We start from the raw sequence: 19536 nt of genomic DNA on the forward strand, positions 1-19536 counted from the left end.
CATTATTGGATTTCAAAAGAATTCTTACAATCTAGTGTCCAAGTGTACTTGAGGTGTAGTTTGCCGCCCCTATTAATTAATGTCATACTGATTAAAAGGCATTAAGTGGAGTAGATTACTGGGCACCTTCCATATGTTTTATTTGGCACTTGATCTCTCTCTTGTTTGCACTGTCATTCTCAAGCAAAACCTCCCAAGCGTGGAGGTGAAAAAGTGTCATAGTCTGGTTGAACTTTTCACCCTATTCCAATTATGTTTGACGCAAATGCAACATCATACATCACCAGAAGAACAACATACTGGGTGGCAGGAACAAGTTTAGGAACTGTTTTTCTTCAGACAGTCAAAGTGGAGGGAATGCTCATCAATTGTGTTCACACCAAATAGTCATGCCTCTGCTTGAACTCACCTACCCCCTTCCCAAAAAGTTAGAAAATGCCTACTAGAACATTTAAAGCACAGGTGTAAAACTCAAGGCTCGGGGGCCAGATACGTTCCGCCACATCATTTTATGTGGCCCACGAAGACCAATTGTGCATCAAATTCGTGTGATTACTAGAATTGCAAATTGTCTTCACTTTTAATATCTTTTTTAAAATATATATTTGACCAGTTTTTACTCGTCTGATTTGAAAACCATTATTTGTCAGTTTGTTTTGTAGCTTTTGCTGTATATAATGAGGTGGTCATACATTTATTTGGGTTGACGGTCATAATGGCCCTTCGAAAGAAGCTATGACTACAATGCGGCCCACCAAAAAAATGAGTTTGACACCCCTGATCTAAAGTATAGTTGGGGTTAACACTTTAAATTGTGGCAATTGTGTGCTGTTGACTAACATGGGATGTTTGAATGTAAATGGTTCATTTAGAAGAGGTTGAGCACACTAGAGCAGCCACATTATTCCAGTTTACACTTTATTTCAGTTTTATTCCCCTTCTTGAGTGTTTTGATTGGATTGAACAGATCAATACACATTGATGCTTGGAAATGTTTTATTTTTTTCCCCTCCTGTTTTTTTTTTTTTTTTTTACACCCCACAAACGTGGCATATTTAGACTGCTGTGTGTTGACTTTTTCTATCCACCATGCATGTTGAGAAGGAAGTGAAGCAACTAAAGGTTATTGGATGAGTTGGATGTTTCCTTCCACATCCAGTCCCTCCTCACAGCAGCCCACTCTAAACTCCCGAGCCCCCCTCCTCCTCCTCCTCCTCCAGTCCTCCTCCTCGTAAGGCTACTTGGCCAGATGGTGTTGCCTTTTCTTTTGTTTACCCATCGACCATGAGTTGACCCAACTGTCCCTAGCTACTCAACTATGGATACTACCTGGGAGCCGTCATTCGACAAGTAAGCCATTCTTCCTTGGCCGCCCAACTCTTTGCGCACGCCTTTTGTCGCTTTTGCGTCATTTAAAAAAAATGTAATCTACCTTAGACTTAGCTGATTTAGCCTCAGAAATGTGACTTTTTCCACCCCGCTCGCTGAGCCTTCCTGTCCCAAGTTGTATTGTTACATGCACGCTGTTATTAGTGTAAATAAATATACAAATAAGAAGCTTCTGTTTTCACACCCTTGCAGCAAAAGTTTGACACAACGATGATAGTTTTATTTGTGACTTCTCACTCGAACTTGTCATCTTCTCCACATAACTGTCTATGCTAGATTGACATGAGTGTAAACCAATGGCGGTCAAATCCATCTATGTTTACACCGCCGTTGTCATCGTTACAGCCATTCTAGAAAGTTGTGAATAAGAAAGGCGGGGCTAAGATTTAAGCACGGGTGGTTGCACTTTTGAAGCGCAAGCCACTTCAGAAAAACTTTAAAACTGTGCGAAATAGATAATAAAAAGTATCATTTTCAGGATAAGGCCATTGAATTTGACTACATGATTGTTAATATGCACGAACAACCCTGTTTTTTTAAACTAGGGTTTTTAGCGTGATAACTTGACAACGCCTAAACTAATGCAATTACGAGAAAGGGCTTGAAGGGACGCCTTGTTGAAAATAAAAAATAAACGTAACTAATTCAGTCTTTAAGGTGAAGTGAATTCAATAGCATTTACTAATCTGTATGGATGCACCTGCAAAGGTGCAAACACCTCTTATTGGACAAACGTGTGACGTCATTCCCTCCAGGTATTGCAGCTCGGCTGTTCAGAATAATTCACCGACTATTACTATTACTATTCTCCCTATACATCTTTTTAACCATGTTTCTGAAGAAGATGAAACAAGATTAAGTAGTCCATTTACTATATAAAGTAATGAATGATCATTGTAAAGTACAGATATCTGTTTATTCAATGTTGGGAGTCATCAGAAAAAATAAATATTCAAGTACTCAAGTAAGTAAAATTGACCCTCTCCCTGTGTTTTGTATTATTAAATTATTCGGAATCAGAAATTGAATTTCAAACAATCTGTCACCAAGATAAAATACAGATTGTGCAGTTGACAGCAGTTTGAATAGAATATGGACTAACTCATCTAACGGCTTTTTACACTTAGGCTCACAGCTGCTTGTGGATCCAAAGTTGGTAGCTTCAAATTGACAAAATGCAGCTGACTTTGTGGTGTACATTCCATTATTCTTTTTTTGTTGTTGTTATGGTCGTACTGTGCTGAGCAGCCAGCCAGCATTTGCATATAAATCACAAAAATTTCCATTCCCGGTTGCATTCCCCTGTGTGGGTAGCATCACAACAACAACAAAGAAAAAGAAACACAAAAATACACACAAAGCAAAATGTAATTGCGCCTTGAGATCAGGGATGGGTAAACTATTGGGCTCAGATGTTACGTTTGTTTTTTAAAATGGACTGACTGGCCAGGTCATTTATGCTGTAGCCGTAGGAAACAAAATGTCAAAATGTAAAATATATGAAATAGTTTACACCATTTTCACTTTGAAATGTAGTTTTTATGTTTGATTTACTCATAATTAACCAAGCCAGTTAGTTCTTTTTGAATTCCTGACTATTTCATTGAAATTAGTTATTACGTTTTTGCACGGTAATTCTTAAATATCAACATTATGGTGCTCATGTGACATCAAAATAATTTAAAAAAATCATATTGTTCCTCAAAATAAGCATCAAAAGCTCTGTTGGACATTAGAAGTTCTCTTTTTGTTCTGTACTGCAGCAAATTCCTTGCATTGTAGCAGACAGTTTTGTAACTATATTGAATTTTTAGCAAGTTTTTTAGTTAAGAGTCTCAGTATATACCATCCTAATTATCGTTTGGTCTTTTCTGCAGGTAAATATTAGGATGGGTGGCTCAACTTCAGGAAGGCTGTGCCAGAGCTGAGTCCAAATTTTCACCCCTTTGCTGTATTTGCCACTCGATGGCAGAGCTTTCTGACTAGAAGACGCTCCAACTTGGCAGCCACTGAAATGTTCTGAACAAATAGATGAGAGAAAATCCTCTGGCACGATGTTCAACCAAGTGGACACGTCATCAAGAAGACGTCCTCACGGAGGCAATGAGGCCAACCGGCCCCATTCTCCTCCACCCTCCTCTGTGCAGCAGAGGCGAATCCGGGCTGTTGAGGTGGCCAGAGGAAGGACGGGTTACGGTTTCACTCTCTCGGGACAAAGCCCGTGTGTCCTCGGCTGCATCCTGAAAGGCAGCCCCGCAGATTATGTGGGTTTGCGTTCAGGAGACCACATCCTCTCAGTGAACGACATCAATGTCTCCAGGGCATCCCATGAAGATGTGGTTAAACTGATCGGACGTTGCACCGGCATTTTAAAGCTGGTCATTGGTGAAGTGGAGCGTCACAAACGGCACCAGCAACGTAGCGCTGGCAGTCGTCACCATAGCAGCAACACTATGGCTGCAGTTTACCTGGACTCGTGCTCCAGCGACGATGAGTTGGATGGCCTCTACGACAACAGTGTCAACAATAACAGCAGGACTGCTGGTGGAGCTCGTGGGGGCTGGTTGAGACCCAAAATGGATTCAAAGCAGTTCGGCATCAACCGTGCCGAGCGCGTCGTGGCGGAGTTGCAGTCCGGAGGAATTTTCAACATGATCTTTGAGAATTCCAGCCACTCGTCCAGCAGTTCTGACAAGGACAGACCCGGACATACCTCATCGTCCAAACCACGTCCGATGTCTGATCCCGAGTTTCCCGCATGTCGAAACTCCACCCGCTCTAGCAGCAACCCTGTCCTGCTCTCTGAGGAGGAGATGGCCCAAGTTCTAAATGACGACTCGGTTTTCCTGGACTCTGGTTTTCGACATCTCCACCTCCACGAGGAGCAATACATAGATGTCGGTGATGGGCGGGACTTGGTCCTAGATCCAAATCAAGACATTGTCAATGTGGGCATGATTGTGGGCTACCTAGGATCTATTGAGCTGGCCTCCACAGGTACCAGCCTGGAGAGTGACAGCCTGCAAGCTATCAGAGGATGCATGAGGCGCCTCAGGGCAGAGCAAAAGATCCATTCTCTGGTCCTCATGAAGGTTAGCTTGCATAGTTCTCACACTTTTGTACCGAAACGTTCATCTCAGGTGCTTGTAATTGTGACATGACTAACTGGCAAGGAGGACCTGATCAACATCAGATTTTTTTGTTTTGTTTTGCCTTCAAGTATCACTCCCATCAGATTTCTAATGCACATTCTACTCTTTCTACTAGGTCATGCATGATAGTGTGCGCCTGTGCAGTGACAAAGGCCAGATCCTTGCCACATATCCTGCAGAAAAACTAGCATTCAGTGCCTGTTGTCCTGATGACCGGCGGTTCTTTGGACTGGTCACCATGCAGGCTGCAGATGAAGACTGTCACCTCAGTAGAGGACGATACGAAGACGGAGGTTTGAGGACTTCTTGCCACGTGTTCATTGTGGATCCTGAGCTGTGTCACCACCAGGTGTGAACAGAAAAAGTGCTTGAGTATTCAGAATAGCTCTGCGCTATTTACCAATATTATCCAAATGGAATTTGATTAATTGGAATTGAAATTCTGTTTTGAAATGTCATGAATTCCATTATGACAGTCTCTTATTAATACATACTACGTATACACATATACACACACACACAAATAGATGAATTACTAGTTTTGAAATCAGAACTAATATTTTCTTCAGTTATTGTTCAAATTGCTGCAAACATGGTAACACAAAATTCTTACAAAATCTCAACTTTGTTATTTATTACAAAATTATGGTACATATTTTAGCAAGGAGCATGGGAGTTGACATGATTTGATCTCGCGGGCTATATAAAATGACATAGCGGCCCGGATCTGGCCCCCGGGCCCTGAGTTTGACATCTATGCCCTAGTAGATTGATAGTACACTCAACAGTTGTGGGGATGTCTTCAACCGTATTTCACGTGTTTCTTTATTTTTTCCTCAGGTACATGTGGGAGTGGCCCAGAGGTTTGGCTTTGAATGTACCCCTGACCCAGACACGGGAGGCTGCCTGGAATTCCCACCCACTTCTCAGTCTCTCCTCCACTTTGTGGCTGTACTTTACCGGGACATGAGGGACAACATTGAGGGCATTCGAGCCAGAGCCTTTCACGATCCAGATAACGATGCCCAGCAGAACCACAGCACCAGCAGTAATAGTGATAGCGGGATTGGTAACTTTTTACCTGAGGAGAAGAGTAACAGAGTGCTCTTAGTTGACCTGGGAGGGCCACTTACCCACAATCACGTCTCCGGGCCGCGTCATTGGGACAGCCCACCTTCCTCCCAGCAGGCTTGGAGCCCCACCCTCGGAGCCGCTGCCTCTCACCCACATCCTCCCCCGCCCGCTATAAGGAATAGCCACTACCGCCATGAACCATACCTGGCCGACCTGCCTCATCCCCTCCCGCTGGCGCACACCGACGCTAGACACGCTCGAGGGGCCCATCCACATCACTACTCGCAGGGAAAGTGGGGAGGAGCCGTCGGAGGCGGGGACAAAAGAGGCACCGGAGGAGGGGTGGAGCCTCAGCGCTGGCTGCCAGTCCATGTGCTGCGAGACTGGCACCAGCAGCACCACCACCTCCAAGGCTTGAGCAGCGATCAAGAGTCGTACGCCGAATCCACTGACGGCTGGTCATCGGCTAATTGCAGCACCCTGCCTCCACCCATGAATAAGATCCCGGCCGACCGTTACCGGGCCCCGCTGGTCCCGGGGGACCACCTGCCGCCACCTGGAGGAAGCCAGCCTGCGCCTGTTTTACATGCCCAGACCCACACCCAGAGGCTGAAAGATGAATGGGCCAAGAAACTTTTTGGTGCTGGCGACAGAGAGAGGAGCGAACCCGAAAAGAAGCGCGGGGCTGCCAAAGACGCAGAGAAAAAGGTAAAAACTAATCGTGATGAATGCATTTGGTCGCTGCTTACTTTGCCGTTTGTCTTTCAATTGGTAGCATTCTGTGTCTTTCCACAACGGGATGTGCCACTGTTGATGGATTTTAAAGACGTTATGTTAAAACTAACTATGCAATGAGAAGTGTTGAGAGCAGGTAGCCTCCTCCATCACATAGTACCGCTGTGGAAATTTACTCAACTAGAGTCCGTCCAAGTGCACTTTATTGAGGTGATAAATCTGTCTACGCTCATGCCAATGCTCCCCATCACTCCTTCCAGACGAAAGCCTTCTATTTAGCTCCAGTGCTTTTTGACTGAAATGCTCCTCTCACTGACATGCGAAACTTTTCAACCGTGTGAAAGTTTCCTGACCTGCGTCGACCCTCACCAAACATCCCTGTTCCGTAGTGAGTAATGCGAGCACACAACTTGGCTCTCTACACGTCAACTAGATTGATAAGTTATTTATCCCGCTGCTCCAGTATCAGATCATACATTATGCACCAGCCAGACTTATGTCTTGACCTGAAAACCACCTGTTTCACGTGCTAATGTCACATAAAGAGTCTACAATGAGTCCCAACTGTTGTCCCAGGTATCATGCGGCCCCCTACATGACATTAAAGTACAATGTTAGTACTTTTTTGTTGAGCACATGAGGCACACCGACAAGTCCTGAATGCACGGGGAAAGTGTCAGTGCTCAAGAAACTGGACATGTTGAGGAGTATGCAAAGTACCAGTGAGATTAGAGGGTGGACCAGGTCACCAATCTTGTTCATGTTCTTAAAAACTATTCTCAACTGTTATTAATAATGACTAAGAAGACTGGATTATTTCACTTAGCCATTGGAAACAGAAATGCAATTCAGTCCAACTGCAGAGCTCAAAATTTCAGGACACTGCACGCTGGCACTTAATAGATCCGATTTTTTTTTTTTTTTTATATAACATGACTACCCATCACTCATATGTGTTCTCCAAAAGTAGAATGTAACACAACTAATTATTTCATGATAATCATTTTGTTTTCTTAATTTAAACATTGATTTCTGATACATTGTCTTCTTTTTAACTCAAATTGAATGTTGATAATGAATAGGTTACATACATTTTTATAAAAATATGAATCCAGATAAATCAAAGTAAAAACTGAACTTGTCTTTGTTACATAACATTTACCAGAAAAAAATTGAGTCCCATTTAAACAGTCATCCATTCATTATCTGAACCGCTTTTAAACTTTAAATATCAGGAACAAAACACTGAACAAGAATAACATTAAGACCTAGTACTTTGGATTTTCTTCTTTTCTTTGGTCATCTGAAACACTGGAGTTGTCACGCAGCTCTTGTGATGTGGTGGCAAGTACGTACATCTTGTGTAATGACATCATTAACATTTGTGGCAAGGGCTGTTTTTCTTATAATCATTATTAAACCATAGCTGTGGATGGATACTTCCTACATATCGAACCATAATGTTGCGTCTTCCTAGTCCCAGGGACCACAGACCACAATCAGAGGAAGTGTTTCAAGGCCGCTGGGGGTGTTCATGAGAGTTTACAGGAAGGTGGACGTGAACTCTTTTTTTAGTTCAGTATTTAGTTGAGGGTGGTGCTACCCTGATTTAGAAAAAAAAATAGTTACACTGTGCACTACTAATATATTGCTTGTGTGGTCTTTTTTTTATGTGTTGATTTTTTTTAAATCCCACAATACAACTGGCTGCAATTTACTATGCAATACCACATGGTGGCACTGCTTCCTTATCTTTAATATGTGACAAAGTTTCTGCAGAATGTATTTTATTACTTTAATATTATTTTGGATTTAATTATTATCTGATGTTATTTAGACATAATTCCATGACCGTAAAATGATCAGTTTGCAAGCAATGATGAATATGATGATAACGATCTCAGTCTCGCTGTATCCTCACGAGGGTCAGGGTGGGCTGCATCCTAACCGAGCTGACTTTGGGCAAGAGGCATAGTACACCCTGAAGGTGTTCCCAGCCAAGTACAGGCCACAAATAAATCAGTATGCATGTTTATGGAATGTTGGAGGAAACCAGATTCACTGGAAGAAAGCCACACAGGCACAGGGAGAACATGCAAACCCCCTCACATGAAGGCCAGAGCTCCCATTTGAACACACGACCTCTGAACTGTGTGAGATAGATATGCTAACCAGCCACAATAATAATGATGATATTTTTTACACTGTTAGGTGGGTATTCATTAAGTAAAAAATAGGTATCATAGTCTAGTTTACAGTAATGACTGAACTACTGACTGAATCCTTGTTTCGACTCCTTTTCTCTTCCGCCTTCCTATTTTATTAGTCTGCGTGTGTGTGTGTGTGTGTGTTTGAGCAAGACAGATCAGTTGCATCAATACAAGCCACATTTTTAAATGCCTTTTTTGTAAAAAGGTTCCAATCAAAGCACATCCCGAGACACTTAGTCACGTCAACTGAGATGATCAAACAGAAATATGAATCCTAAGTGTTTATTGTACTTACTGGCACGCTATTTGATTTTGTCACTGATTAGGTAGTCACATCTTGGTGTTCATTGATTCATTTCTCAAAGGGCATTAATCAATCAAGAATCTATCTTTATATGTCCTCTCCTGCACTGTGAGCGAATCGGCCGATGTAGTTATAGTATTTACGAGGACTGTTCAGTTGTTTAGTTTCCCCAGCACAAAAGAACAAACATAGAATATTTCGTTTCGTTTCGTCTCGTTTATTTCAAACGTGAAAGAAAGAAAAAAAAAGATATTTATATCAAGAGTTTTCAGTGGAAATGTGAAGGCAACGAAAGACTTCTGTTTGGTTTATGGGTTACATCATTGTTTGATGGCTTTGAACAGTAAATCTTGATGACCCGTTGACTAATCTCATGGACATATTAGGCAGCAGTTTATGACTAAATGGAACAGCTGCTTGGTTTTTGCTTTTCTCTCCAGTTAATGGTTTGCTACATTGATAGTAAATCCATCTCCAGTGTGTTTGTATGGATGTTGTGTTGTACATTTCTGTTAAATATACTTTGTGTATATATATATATATATATATATATATATATATATATATATATATATATATATATATATATATATATATATATATATATATATATATATATACGTATATATATCTAGATCAAGAATATAATTAATAGAAAAATACAACGTCATGCTGTTCAAACAATTGGATGATTCAGTATAAACACACGGCACTGACTATCTCATCTTCCAGTATTTGTGAATGTGTGGTTTTACCATTTGACTGGAATCCAACAGACTGTGCATGCAATAACACAGGCACAAGCACATGCCTGCGTCTAATGTGGAATTTAACATTTCAGTGGGAGGAAAAAAGGGGGACTGCTTGCGTAGAGTTGCCTCCACACCAGCCAAAGTCATAGCAATTGCGAACAATAGAGGACATTTGACCACTTCGCAGCAAGTGAATTGACATTTACAAGAACCTACTCTCAGTAGAGATAATAATGACCCTTTTGTATGCTGCACATCCAAATTTGAGTGGGTAGGCTTGAATAATGTTATCTGACCATTTTCTATTGCTTATCCTGGTCCAGCCAAGATGTTCAAGCAGGAGAGCAATTATTGTGTCTTCTGGGCAGAAAAAGAGAGGAAGACTTCTGGTGCACTACCAACTAAGCCAAAGCCAAGCAGCAACACCAGCACACCAGCATGCTGTTGTTATAATATTTTGACTGTTTTGCTTTGCTGCTTCTGATGTTTTGTTCGTGTTGGAGACGCCGTTAAAAACAGCACAAACCATGTTGGTCTATGCTGGTTATTTTGGCAAAAGAGTTTTGGATCAGATTGTTTAACACAACTCTAGGAGGTGAATGGACAAAGCGTGGCAATAGCCTTTTTTTTTTTTTTTTTTAAAGGATGATAGAGATGTGCAGAGGCAGACCCCGCGGCACACATTTCCAGATGGGTTGTAAAGTGTGCGTGATGTTGGCTGTGTGTGTGTGCATGTACTTTTATCCAAAGGCTGAATATTTTTGTGTCCACAACACTTTCAGCTTATGTGCCTAACTGGTTGGTGATTTTACAAAGGGGACCCTTGGCCATTACTCCTGCAGCAATGAAAATTACTGCTCACTCAAGTTGCCAAAAATCTATTAAATTATAATATTAAATTAAAGCATGTAGGGTTTATGGCTTCAATAGAACTTAACAACTGCAAGTCTAAGATGGAGAAAAGAGCACTAAAAGTTTTTACATTCATTTTCTGATGAGGCCAAGTTTGTCTGTTCAGAACACCCTCGTGGCGGGGTTTGCTTTTAGGATGCTTTTTCAAAATCTCTTCTTCACAATGGATAGATGGTAACCTCAAAGAGTCCTTTTTGCTTCCCAGACATTCAATATTGTCCCCACCTGGGTGTAAAACCTGTGTCTTTTCTCTCCTCAGGGTGGTCGCTTCCGAGGTCTGACAATGGGTTTCCCTCCTCTCCCCCAGCGTTCCTCAGGCAGACGGTCCTTTGGACGTTCCAAACGTCTCAGCCTGGCCCGCTCCCTGGATGATCTGGAGGTAGGAGCTTATGTGTCTGTCTGTCTGTCTGACTACTTACTCTGTACATCTGCAGACAAATGGCTCGTGTTATTGCAACACTCGAGTTTCGTCTGAGTGCTATCGTCACATTTGAGCCACATGTGCACCAGCTCTTTCTAATAATAGCAGCTCATGCGCATCATCACATGACACCTCAAGCCCTCTTTTCATATCACCATGGCAACATGCACACAGTTGTGGACAAACCAGCCTATAGCAAGCGACACCATGTTCTGTACACTTTTAGATTAATGTAGTGGGATTTAGAAGATTCTATGTTTGATTGCCGTTACTGTTTATCATTAAAGTCCCTGCGGTAATAATAATTCCACTTATCTGTGTAGCTTCAACAAAAAAACTTCTGTTGATCATTTTAGATACCCAATTCCAATGAAGGTATGTTTGTATTAAGTTCATTTTGTTTTCACTTGTCAATCACTTCACTGATGAAGGCGGAAGTACAAGCCAAAACATGTCAGGTAATGCAACCTAAAATATCTTGTTTGAGATAAAAAATACAGTGTAGTGAATGAAGGTATGTGTTTTAATTTTTGTACTACACAACATCCCAACTTTAGGTTTTTTAACTATATTTGTTTTCATAATCCACATCATTGTTTTCTCTTTATTTCTGTCTTACAACACGCCACGGCAACTTCCGCAAACAACGATCCCACCTGGAGCTCATGAGGTCTGACCTCAAAGAAATTGGAATGAACGTAGACGAAATAATACGGCTGACGGTGGAATCTGTTAGCTAAGTTTGGAAGCTTGTCTAACTAATTTGTTCATATTTTGAAACAAACTTCCTTGTAATAAACCGGAAATTTCACGTTTTCACAATTATTCACGATAAGTTTTCGAAAACTAATTCATTTGAATTTTTAATGTCATTTGAAGGTTAACGACTGTACGGAAAGTTTTAAAACAAAATCCTTAGTTCTCATTACTTTTTCTAAGATGGATGTGGGTGTGCTAAGAGCAGCGTAGATTTGTATTTTTTCTCAAGTTAAGTATAAAGACACTAATCAAATTTTCAGTTGAATTTTTTTTCCTTGTTTTAAAGATAGACACTAATCAATATCCCAAAAAGCAAAACACAGATGTTCTGATCAATCAATATTGAATTCTACAATTGGGCATTGAATGTTTTTTAGACACCACAGTATTTGTTTCACTTTTCTGACATTTGTCAACTTTTCATCTCTTTGGAATGCACCACTACAAAGAGCTCTCAATATGATACACCTCTAACTGTCTACCAACTACCACCACAGTAATACACACATTGTTTAATCAATACAATTAAAAATCAAATCATTATCTTTGTACAATTTTTTTTTTTTTTTTGGTCACAAACTTGCTTCCTGCATTCACCCCACTCCTGAAGGCATCATTAATGATATTGATTGTGCACCTAATGAGCATCTGTTGTCATCAATCCAGGCATTAGCTAATTTTCAGATCTTAACAAACAGAGTAATTCTGCACGTTGTCGTCAAATCGAGGTAAACATCATCAGCTCTGTTTTCATCGACTGTTGTCTGCTGGGGAGTGAGATAGAGACTAAGTGTAATTCACAACAACAGTTTTGCTCGTACTATGTCCTCCTAAGATAGAGATCAGAGGACAGTGAAATATTTCCGCTGTCCAGTGGCTGTTTGGGCACAGTGGAATTTTCCCCTTTGGGCTCCATTGTAGAATTGCATAGCAAAGTCACTGGGATGCCATTAGTTTTAAATCTGCCTTTCAATTAAAATATTTTCCCTGTGATGTGGTATTTATTTATCTCAAAGGCACCATTGTTATTCCCACTATTTTTATACAATAATTGATGACGTTATTATTATATTGAGTATTCTGTCCTCTGCCCCTGCCTCCCTCGTTATCTTACCTTTTTCTTCCGGTCATTAGGCCTTTCTCTCTTTGTGCTCATGCACAGACAGAGACGGCTTTGTGTTTGTGTTGACCATGGCGAGTGTGTGCGCGCGCGCGTGCATGTTCGTGTTCACGTTTGTGTTTTGGAGAGGGGCAGCTCAAACATATCTGGCACGCCTAATGAGCTCCGATCAGCAACAAACTGGTCTTTCGAATGGCTTCAACACAAAAGCACATATGCACTGTGCAAATACACACAAGACACATGTACACATGCAAACACGCACACGCACACAATGTTTGTACATAAGATAATGAATTCCTTTCTGAAACACAAATAAGGAAGCTATATACTATCTGATTGCATACTGTACACACACACACACTCGCATGCACACACATACACTCCAGCCCATCCTGCTTCTAAATTTTGTTTTTTGTAATGTAAGTGGAAATGTGTGAGTGAGCATGACATCAATTCGGTTATGCCAGTGAAATCCTTCCTTCAAGTTGCCTGCAAATATAGCTTTCCCTGCTCTTGTGGTCAATATTAGACATTCACGCTATTGACTCAACTTTACGTTGGACTTCCCCAAAGCATTGAGTCATCTTATTAAGAGTTTTACACCAAAGCCAGCAAGTGCTGTAGCAGTAGCAAGATATTTATCGACCACGAGATAAGACTGCAGCTCTTTAATTTTGCCAAACTGTTATTTTCTTTTTTATTATTATTATTAATTTGTCTTTTCCATGCCTTTACTGCAGCCTCGTTCTGTTCCTGTTTGTATCTGGGGGTTTCTCCTTTCACTTTGCTCTTCAGGAGGTCAAATGAAGGCTCTTTTGGGTTAAGCTCTGGTGATTGACTTGGCCAGTCGGAGACTTTTTCCCCCTGATGAAATCCTTTGTTGTGTTGGCAGTGTGTTTTGGGTCATTGGCTTGTTACATGATGAAGCTTCTCCTGATTAGTGTGAATGCATTCTTCTGTGAATTGCCAAACAAAATGGTTATCAGAATTCATTCTCCTGTAACCATAATTCTAGTTAGTCAAAATCAAGCTTGATTTTCTCTGCAAAGGCAGAATTATTTTATCCTAATCTTGGACCGAATCTCCCTCTCTTTTTTTTTTTTACAATGCAGATATACCTAATGCAACACCCAATGAGATTATTTAACAGACTCGCAATCAGTGATCCTTGATATAATTTCAAGAAGTGCTTCAAAGCTGCTATTTCGGTGCATCCATTAGGATTAATTATTTGAAAGGCCACCGCCCAACACAAACAATGTTCAAGTGGTGCTTAGTGGCTGAACACAAAATGTCAAGGTGAATTGTTCACTGCTGTATAAGATGTTTACAAGCAAGATTCACCAATGAAAGCAGGGCAAAAAAACAAAAACAATTTTAGGGTTCAATGCACACATTTAAGTGGCTTACAGTGCACACAATTGGCCGATCGCTACGCCGATTTCTAATATTTCCCCCACAACCTGCAATGTTGTTCTGTTCTGGAGTTGATGGGGATCAGCAACACGGAGGCGCTCGCTCAAGATGAATCACTGTGGTCACTGTGGTTGTTGGGTGCCATAACCCCTCTAGGGATTTATTTTTACACAGAATACACAAAATACAATATTGTTTATTTCAGTGGGTTTAGCCTCTCTCTAGATTAAAAATGTTGACATGAATGACAATAATGTAATTTATTGAAAATAATCTTTATGGTTATTGTAAACTATCATGTTTCAAGTAAATATTCGTGCAGGGTGTGAGTGTTTTTTTTTTTTAAATACTTTTTGAAACAATCATCCCCATACATGAACTGCTACTAATATTTACAGAGCTGCTTCATAGTTTTACTTTTGTGGAAGGTGGAACGACTTGTGTTGGTGCTTTGACTGATCAATGGCGGTCCCCATTAAAAATCAATACAGAACTAATTTTCACTTTAAAGTGAAGTAGTGCTGCACCCACTTTCCCTGCCTCAGGGACCTTCCTAGGCAGGGTTATAAGTGTGGGTGTGAGTGTGTGTATCATCAGTGTGTGTCAATGTCAAGGCATGTTGTGGAATGCAGCTACTTCTCAACTCTTCTGTACGGTGTGATCATTCTGACTTGTGCCATCCACTCCGCTGTTTCTTCTTCTTCTGTTTGCTCTGTCATCTCTTGGTCCTCAGGAAGGATCAAACTGGATTCATCCAATCCTCCCTCCTATTCCCCCTTCTGTCACGAATGTCACTTGTGCATGGGGCATACTAATGAGATGACAGACGAGGGCACCGAGGGTAAGGCATTCACTCAGAGCTGAGCATATATGTGTTGGGGGTTGTATGGTGGAGAGAGATGGGGGCTGGGGGGGTTCGGTCAAGGCGGAGGTCTCCCTTTTCTGCCGTGCTTCGCATTCTGCATCTGATTAGTGTGTATGTGCATGCCTCTCACATCACAACAGTGTGGGTGGAATAGGAATGACACAAGGGTGGGTGGCAATATAGAGAAAGAGGAGGGTGAGAGCAGAGAGGCAGGGCGACGGAGACGATAGAGCGAGAAGGAGGAAGAGGAGCAGGAAGATGAGAAAGCGCAAGCAAGTTGCAAAGGGCATCTAGTAACAGTGACGTTCTGGAGCGGCTTGGACTCTTAGACGCCATCGAGCTTTAACGTGCACGCAGTGCACACACCTATTTGGCTGATAGCAACGCGCACCTTGGGAAACTCTCACATGTAGTGTTGGGAATTACTCGTGTCTTTCTTCATGGAGCAGAAAACTTTGAGTGGGGACTCAGAAACGACCTCTCAACCAGTGAGTAATTGTGGTGTGTGAGTGTGTGTGTGTGTGTGCGTGTGTGTGTGCGTGTGGTGGGGTGTGATCTTACAAATGAAGTCTCTTTATCCAGTCGCACATTGATACTGATTGTCTTATGAAATGTGGTGTCAGTTCAATATTATGGTCGTTAGCTTATCTTCCTAAATTTGTCCCATTTGTCTTGTGATGAAGTGCATGATTATTCACATTAAAAACCATTCTGAAACTTTAGTTACACTGCTCCGCTTTGGAATGACAGGTCACGTGACCAGTGCAATCCAATCACAGAGCAGTTTTTGACAGCGTTTCAGCAACCTGTTGATTTCCACATTTAGTCTATGAAAGCAACAAGAGACAACACGCTCAGTTATGCATTGGATGTGTTCGTCGTCCAAATCACATCGTCTAAAGGTGCCAGTCATTCTCTGCTCTAGGGTACAAACTAGGGCAGAATCTATTTTAATTTCACAAAATGCAGCAGTGACAAAATAGTTCTTCTGTGTTTATGCAACAGGCCATAATCCCCTAAACGCTTCTTCTATCAATAGAAGCCCATTCATACCCTTCGAAAAAGGAACAATCACACAATGTAATGCCCAAAGATAAGTGACCCGCACACACATTACTTGTGTTTGTGTGTGTTCCTCGTGATTACCCCTGGGACCAAAAGTGTTTGTAGGGAAGGCAAATCAGATGATGAGTCAAAACTGCTCCTGTACACGAAACACCTCAGGATGGCCGGCTCAACATCAGATGCAGGCTCCACTTTCAGATGAAGACAAGTACCTCTTTTTTTCCCCCTCAACAAGTGCCAGATGGGTGCAGTTCACCTCAAGAGCACAATCAAGCGTTGCCATGTGATAAGTCACTTGCTGCAGTGTGTGTTCATTTTGTGCGCAACAGGGGGATGTATGAAAACCTTTGCCTCACGACATTTTAACGGACACACACACACACACACACACGAGTCTATAGTCTATTACGATATAATACCAAGTAGAATTTTGTGCTAGCTTTAATAGAAGTTAATCATATGATAGTTGCATAGTGTTATCTTTCTACAAATAATGCAGAGTCAGAATTTATCACCTCCCACACACACACACACACACACACACACTCTGCCAGAAAAAAAGAAATAGTCTTAAACATCTCCTCATGACCTTGACCACTTCTGCTAAAATCAGCTAGATCCCCATGGTAACAGATCATTCAGTTCTACTCCTGAAATGGAAAGATTTAATAAATGTTATCAGTATTCGCTTCCATTTTTGTGTGTTTTTTTTTCAATAACAAATGCGGAAAAATGATTCGGACTGACTATTTTAGGAAGACTGATAAGTGGGCTTTCTAGGAAACGACTGTGTGACTGTGAGATAGCATCTGTCATTGAGTTGAATCTGAATTGACTCGGTATGATCTGCGACATACCATTTCACATTTTAGAATTATTAAGGCTGAATATCTAATAATTTGTAACCTTTTTATTTTTTTTCAACACTAAACCTTATTAGTAAGCGGTCTCAGGTTATGCTTTAATTCCAGCAGCAGAGGGCACTGTTGCCGTTTTTTTTCCCGATGAACTTGCTTGCATGTCTGTAAAAAAAAAAAAAAAATCAATAGGGATAATTGAAGCTATTGCCAAAATGGATCCGTAAGATTGATGGCTCTCTAATTTTCCCAAACAAAGCTACTTTTCCAGCCTGTGAACGCTTTAACACACATCTTGCCCACTCAAGCAACACTTTACTCATTTGGCTTCCACTATTCTCATCTGCTTTTAGTGCAGCAATGATTTTTTTTTTTTCCTTGGAACAAATGATTGCCCAATTGAGTTTATTCATCCATGACATTATAATGACTTACGAGTAACCACCTGAGGCAGTCACTCCTGTGCAACCTGATGATTGTCTAACAAAATTCATACGCTGTGATTAAACTCCCACCAATGTAGTTGTATATTATACCGTTTCTTTTCCTATTTTCATTTGGTTCATGCAATTAACTCGAGAGGGTTGAGGGTGGCGTTTGTACCAGCCTGCGTCATCAAGACTGTGGCAATGTGCTTTGCCTCCATGCGCATGATGTGGTGATAGTGGTGTGCGCTGCATGCAGGAGCCATCACTGATGTTGCTATGAGACAGGAATTGTGGAAGGGTAACTTCATCATACCTCAGCATTCCGAGCTAAGAAGTGAAAAGCTAGCAATGGAAAACAAAAACAGAGAACATCACCTTTTCGATGCTTTTGGCGATTTAGATTCCTTCCCAGCAAGAGGAGAAAAAAAAGGTGATAATGTCAATATTGAGTTAGTAAATAAGTATGCATTGACTTTATAGTCCCACTCAACATCCAAAAACAGGAAATTAGGGGAGTGTGGTGTTTGTTGGCTTAAAGGCCACTTGCACTTGAATTGTGGTCTTTGTGCAACTGGTGGTGTTCAAGTGCGTTGGGTTTTGGAAAAGTGACGGCACACAACAGAATCTTGTCGATTATAATATTGTCTGACTACAACAGCACAAAATAAGTCTTCCCGTCAATTTTGGAGCTATAATGTGCCCCTGTTAAAATAAGTGAAAACAACAAAAGTTTCTCCAGCTGTAGAAATGCTTACCACCCACATGGATGTCCACAGAAAAAGTTGAGCTCATCGGAGTGAGCATAATTTGAAAGAGAATGGTTGACTTTCTGTAAATTAAATTTAGATTGATTTCTAATATAATGAAAAGAAATATTGCTCATCCAAAGTGTTTTCTATAGAAAAAAAAGACATACTTGCATGATGCATTGCAATTGTTTCAAGCAGCTTCGTCAAATTTAATTATATAGCCTTTAACCACAAAAAACGTCTCACAAGCTGAAACATTAATACGTCATTTTAATTTGTAATTGCAAAAAAATGTTGGTCTTGAAATGAGGCTGTGATTTGAAAAGGGAGGTCAGGAGAAGAGGCTGGAGAGCTGAAGGCTGTGCTGGAACAGGATTGGCAGACTAACCTTTGTTCCCTCCTCCTCCTCAGCTCACACTGACTGGTCGGGGCGTGTCTCTATGGAAACAAGCCGCTTGTGTGTGTGCGTGTATGCATGTGAGAGACTGCGAGAGAATGGAACTTCCTGGTCAGTTTGTCGGTTAAACATAGATGGTGTCAGCCTTGGGACATGATAAGAGAAAACGAATATGTTAGCAATGTTTTGGCTCACCAGCAGCTTCAGCTTCTAGTTCAGTGTGTGTGAGTATACGTGCATGTGTATGACAGATGTGCAAAACCCTGGTTTCATCCATGGTAGATGCCTACATGGGTTTCCTGTTCTAAAGATCTCCAGAAGAAGCTCAGTGGGTGTCCCAGTGCAATGTGTGAGTGTGTTGTGTGTTTTTGTGAGCAACATGTAAATGAAGTAGTCAGTAGGCAGCAGGATGAGCTTGAGAAAGAGGCTCTCCTTTAAGCGGGTCTGGAACTTCAATACAGTGAGTAGTGCACACTCTCTCGCATGCATATTATGTTACACATATTGCTAATCTTCTAGGAAATGTTTTCTTTTCAGATCATAAAAGTGCTTCGATTAAATGCCTGCGTATACTGTCCATCTACTGATTTATGTGATAGCATCTCAATCTAGCCTACAAAATTGTGGTTGCTTTAAAATGTCTTATGCATATTGTGTAAAAACGGAATAAAATACACTACCGTTCAAAAGTTTGGGGGCACGTAGAAATGTCTTTATTTTTATTATAAAATTATAAAAAGTCTGTTTTTTAATGCAATATCTACATACAACCATCCATCCAGTGTTCTAACAGTTTGCTAATGTGTTAGAAGGCTAATGGATGATTAGAATACCCATGAAAACCTTGTGCAATTATGTTAGTTTTCATGGAAAACGCTAAATTGTCTGGGTGCCCCCAAACTTATAATATAATCAAAGTCAATGTAAA

At 41.0% G+C, this 19536-nt stretch overlaps 1 protein-coding gene across 2 annotated transcripts in view; it reads left to right on the plus strand.

Moving 5' to 3' along the window:
- Window positions 1-1163: 1163 nt before the first annotated feature.
- The window catches only part of rgs12b (regulator of G protein signaling 12b), a 35632-nt gene continuing 17259 nt past the window's right edge, over window positions 1164-19536 (plus strand). Inside the window, exons 1-5 of one of the 2 annotated variants that reach the window (XM_049719414.2) lie at window positions 1164-1350; window positions 3267-4481; window positions 4657-4890; window positions 5382-6323; window positions 10788-10907. In XM_049719414.2, the coding sequence (XP_049575371.1) occupies window positions 3444-4481; window positions 4657-4890; window positions 5382-6323; window positions 10788-10907 (2334 nt within the window). In that variant the 5' untranslated portion in view covers window positions 1164-1350; window positions 3267-3443. The remainder of the gene's footprint in view (window positions 1351-3266; window positions 4482-4656; window positions 4891-5381; window positions 6324-10787; window positions 10908-19536) is intronic. The other variant, XM_049719413.2, reaches the window with a different exon arrangement.

This window comes from Syngnathus scovelli, chromosome 5 (assembly GCF_024217435.2).
Source record: "Syngnathus scovelli strain Florida chromosome 5, RoL_Ssco_1.2, whole genome shotgun sequence".
NCBI classification, from domain to species: domain Eukaryota; kingdom Metazoa; phylum Chordata; class Actinopteri; order Syngnathiformes; family Syngnathidae; genus Syngnathus; species Syngnathus scovelli.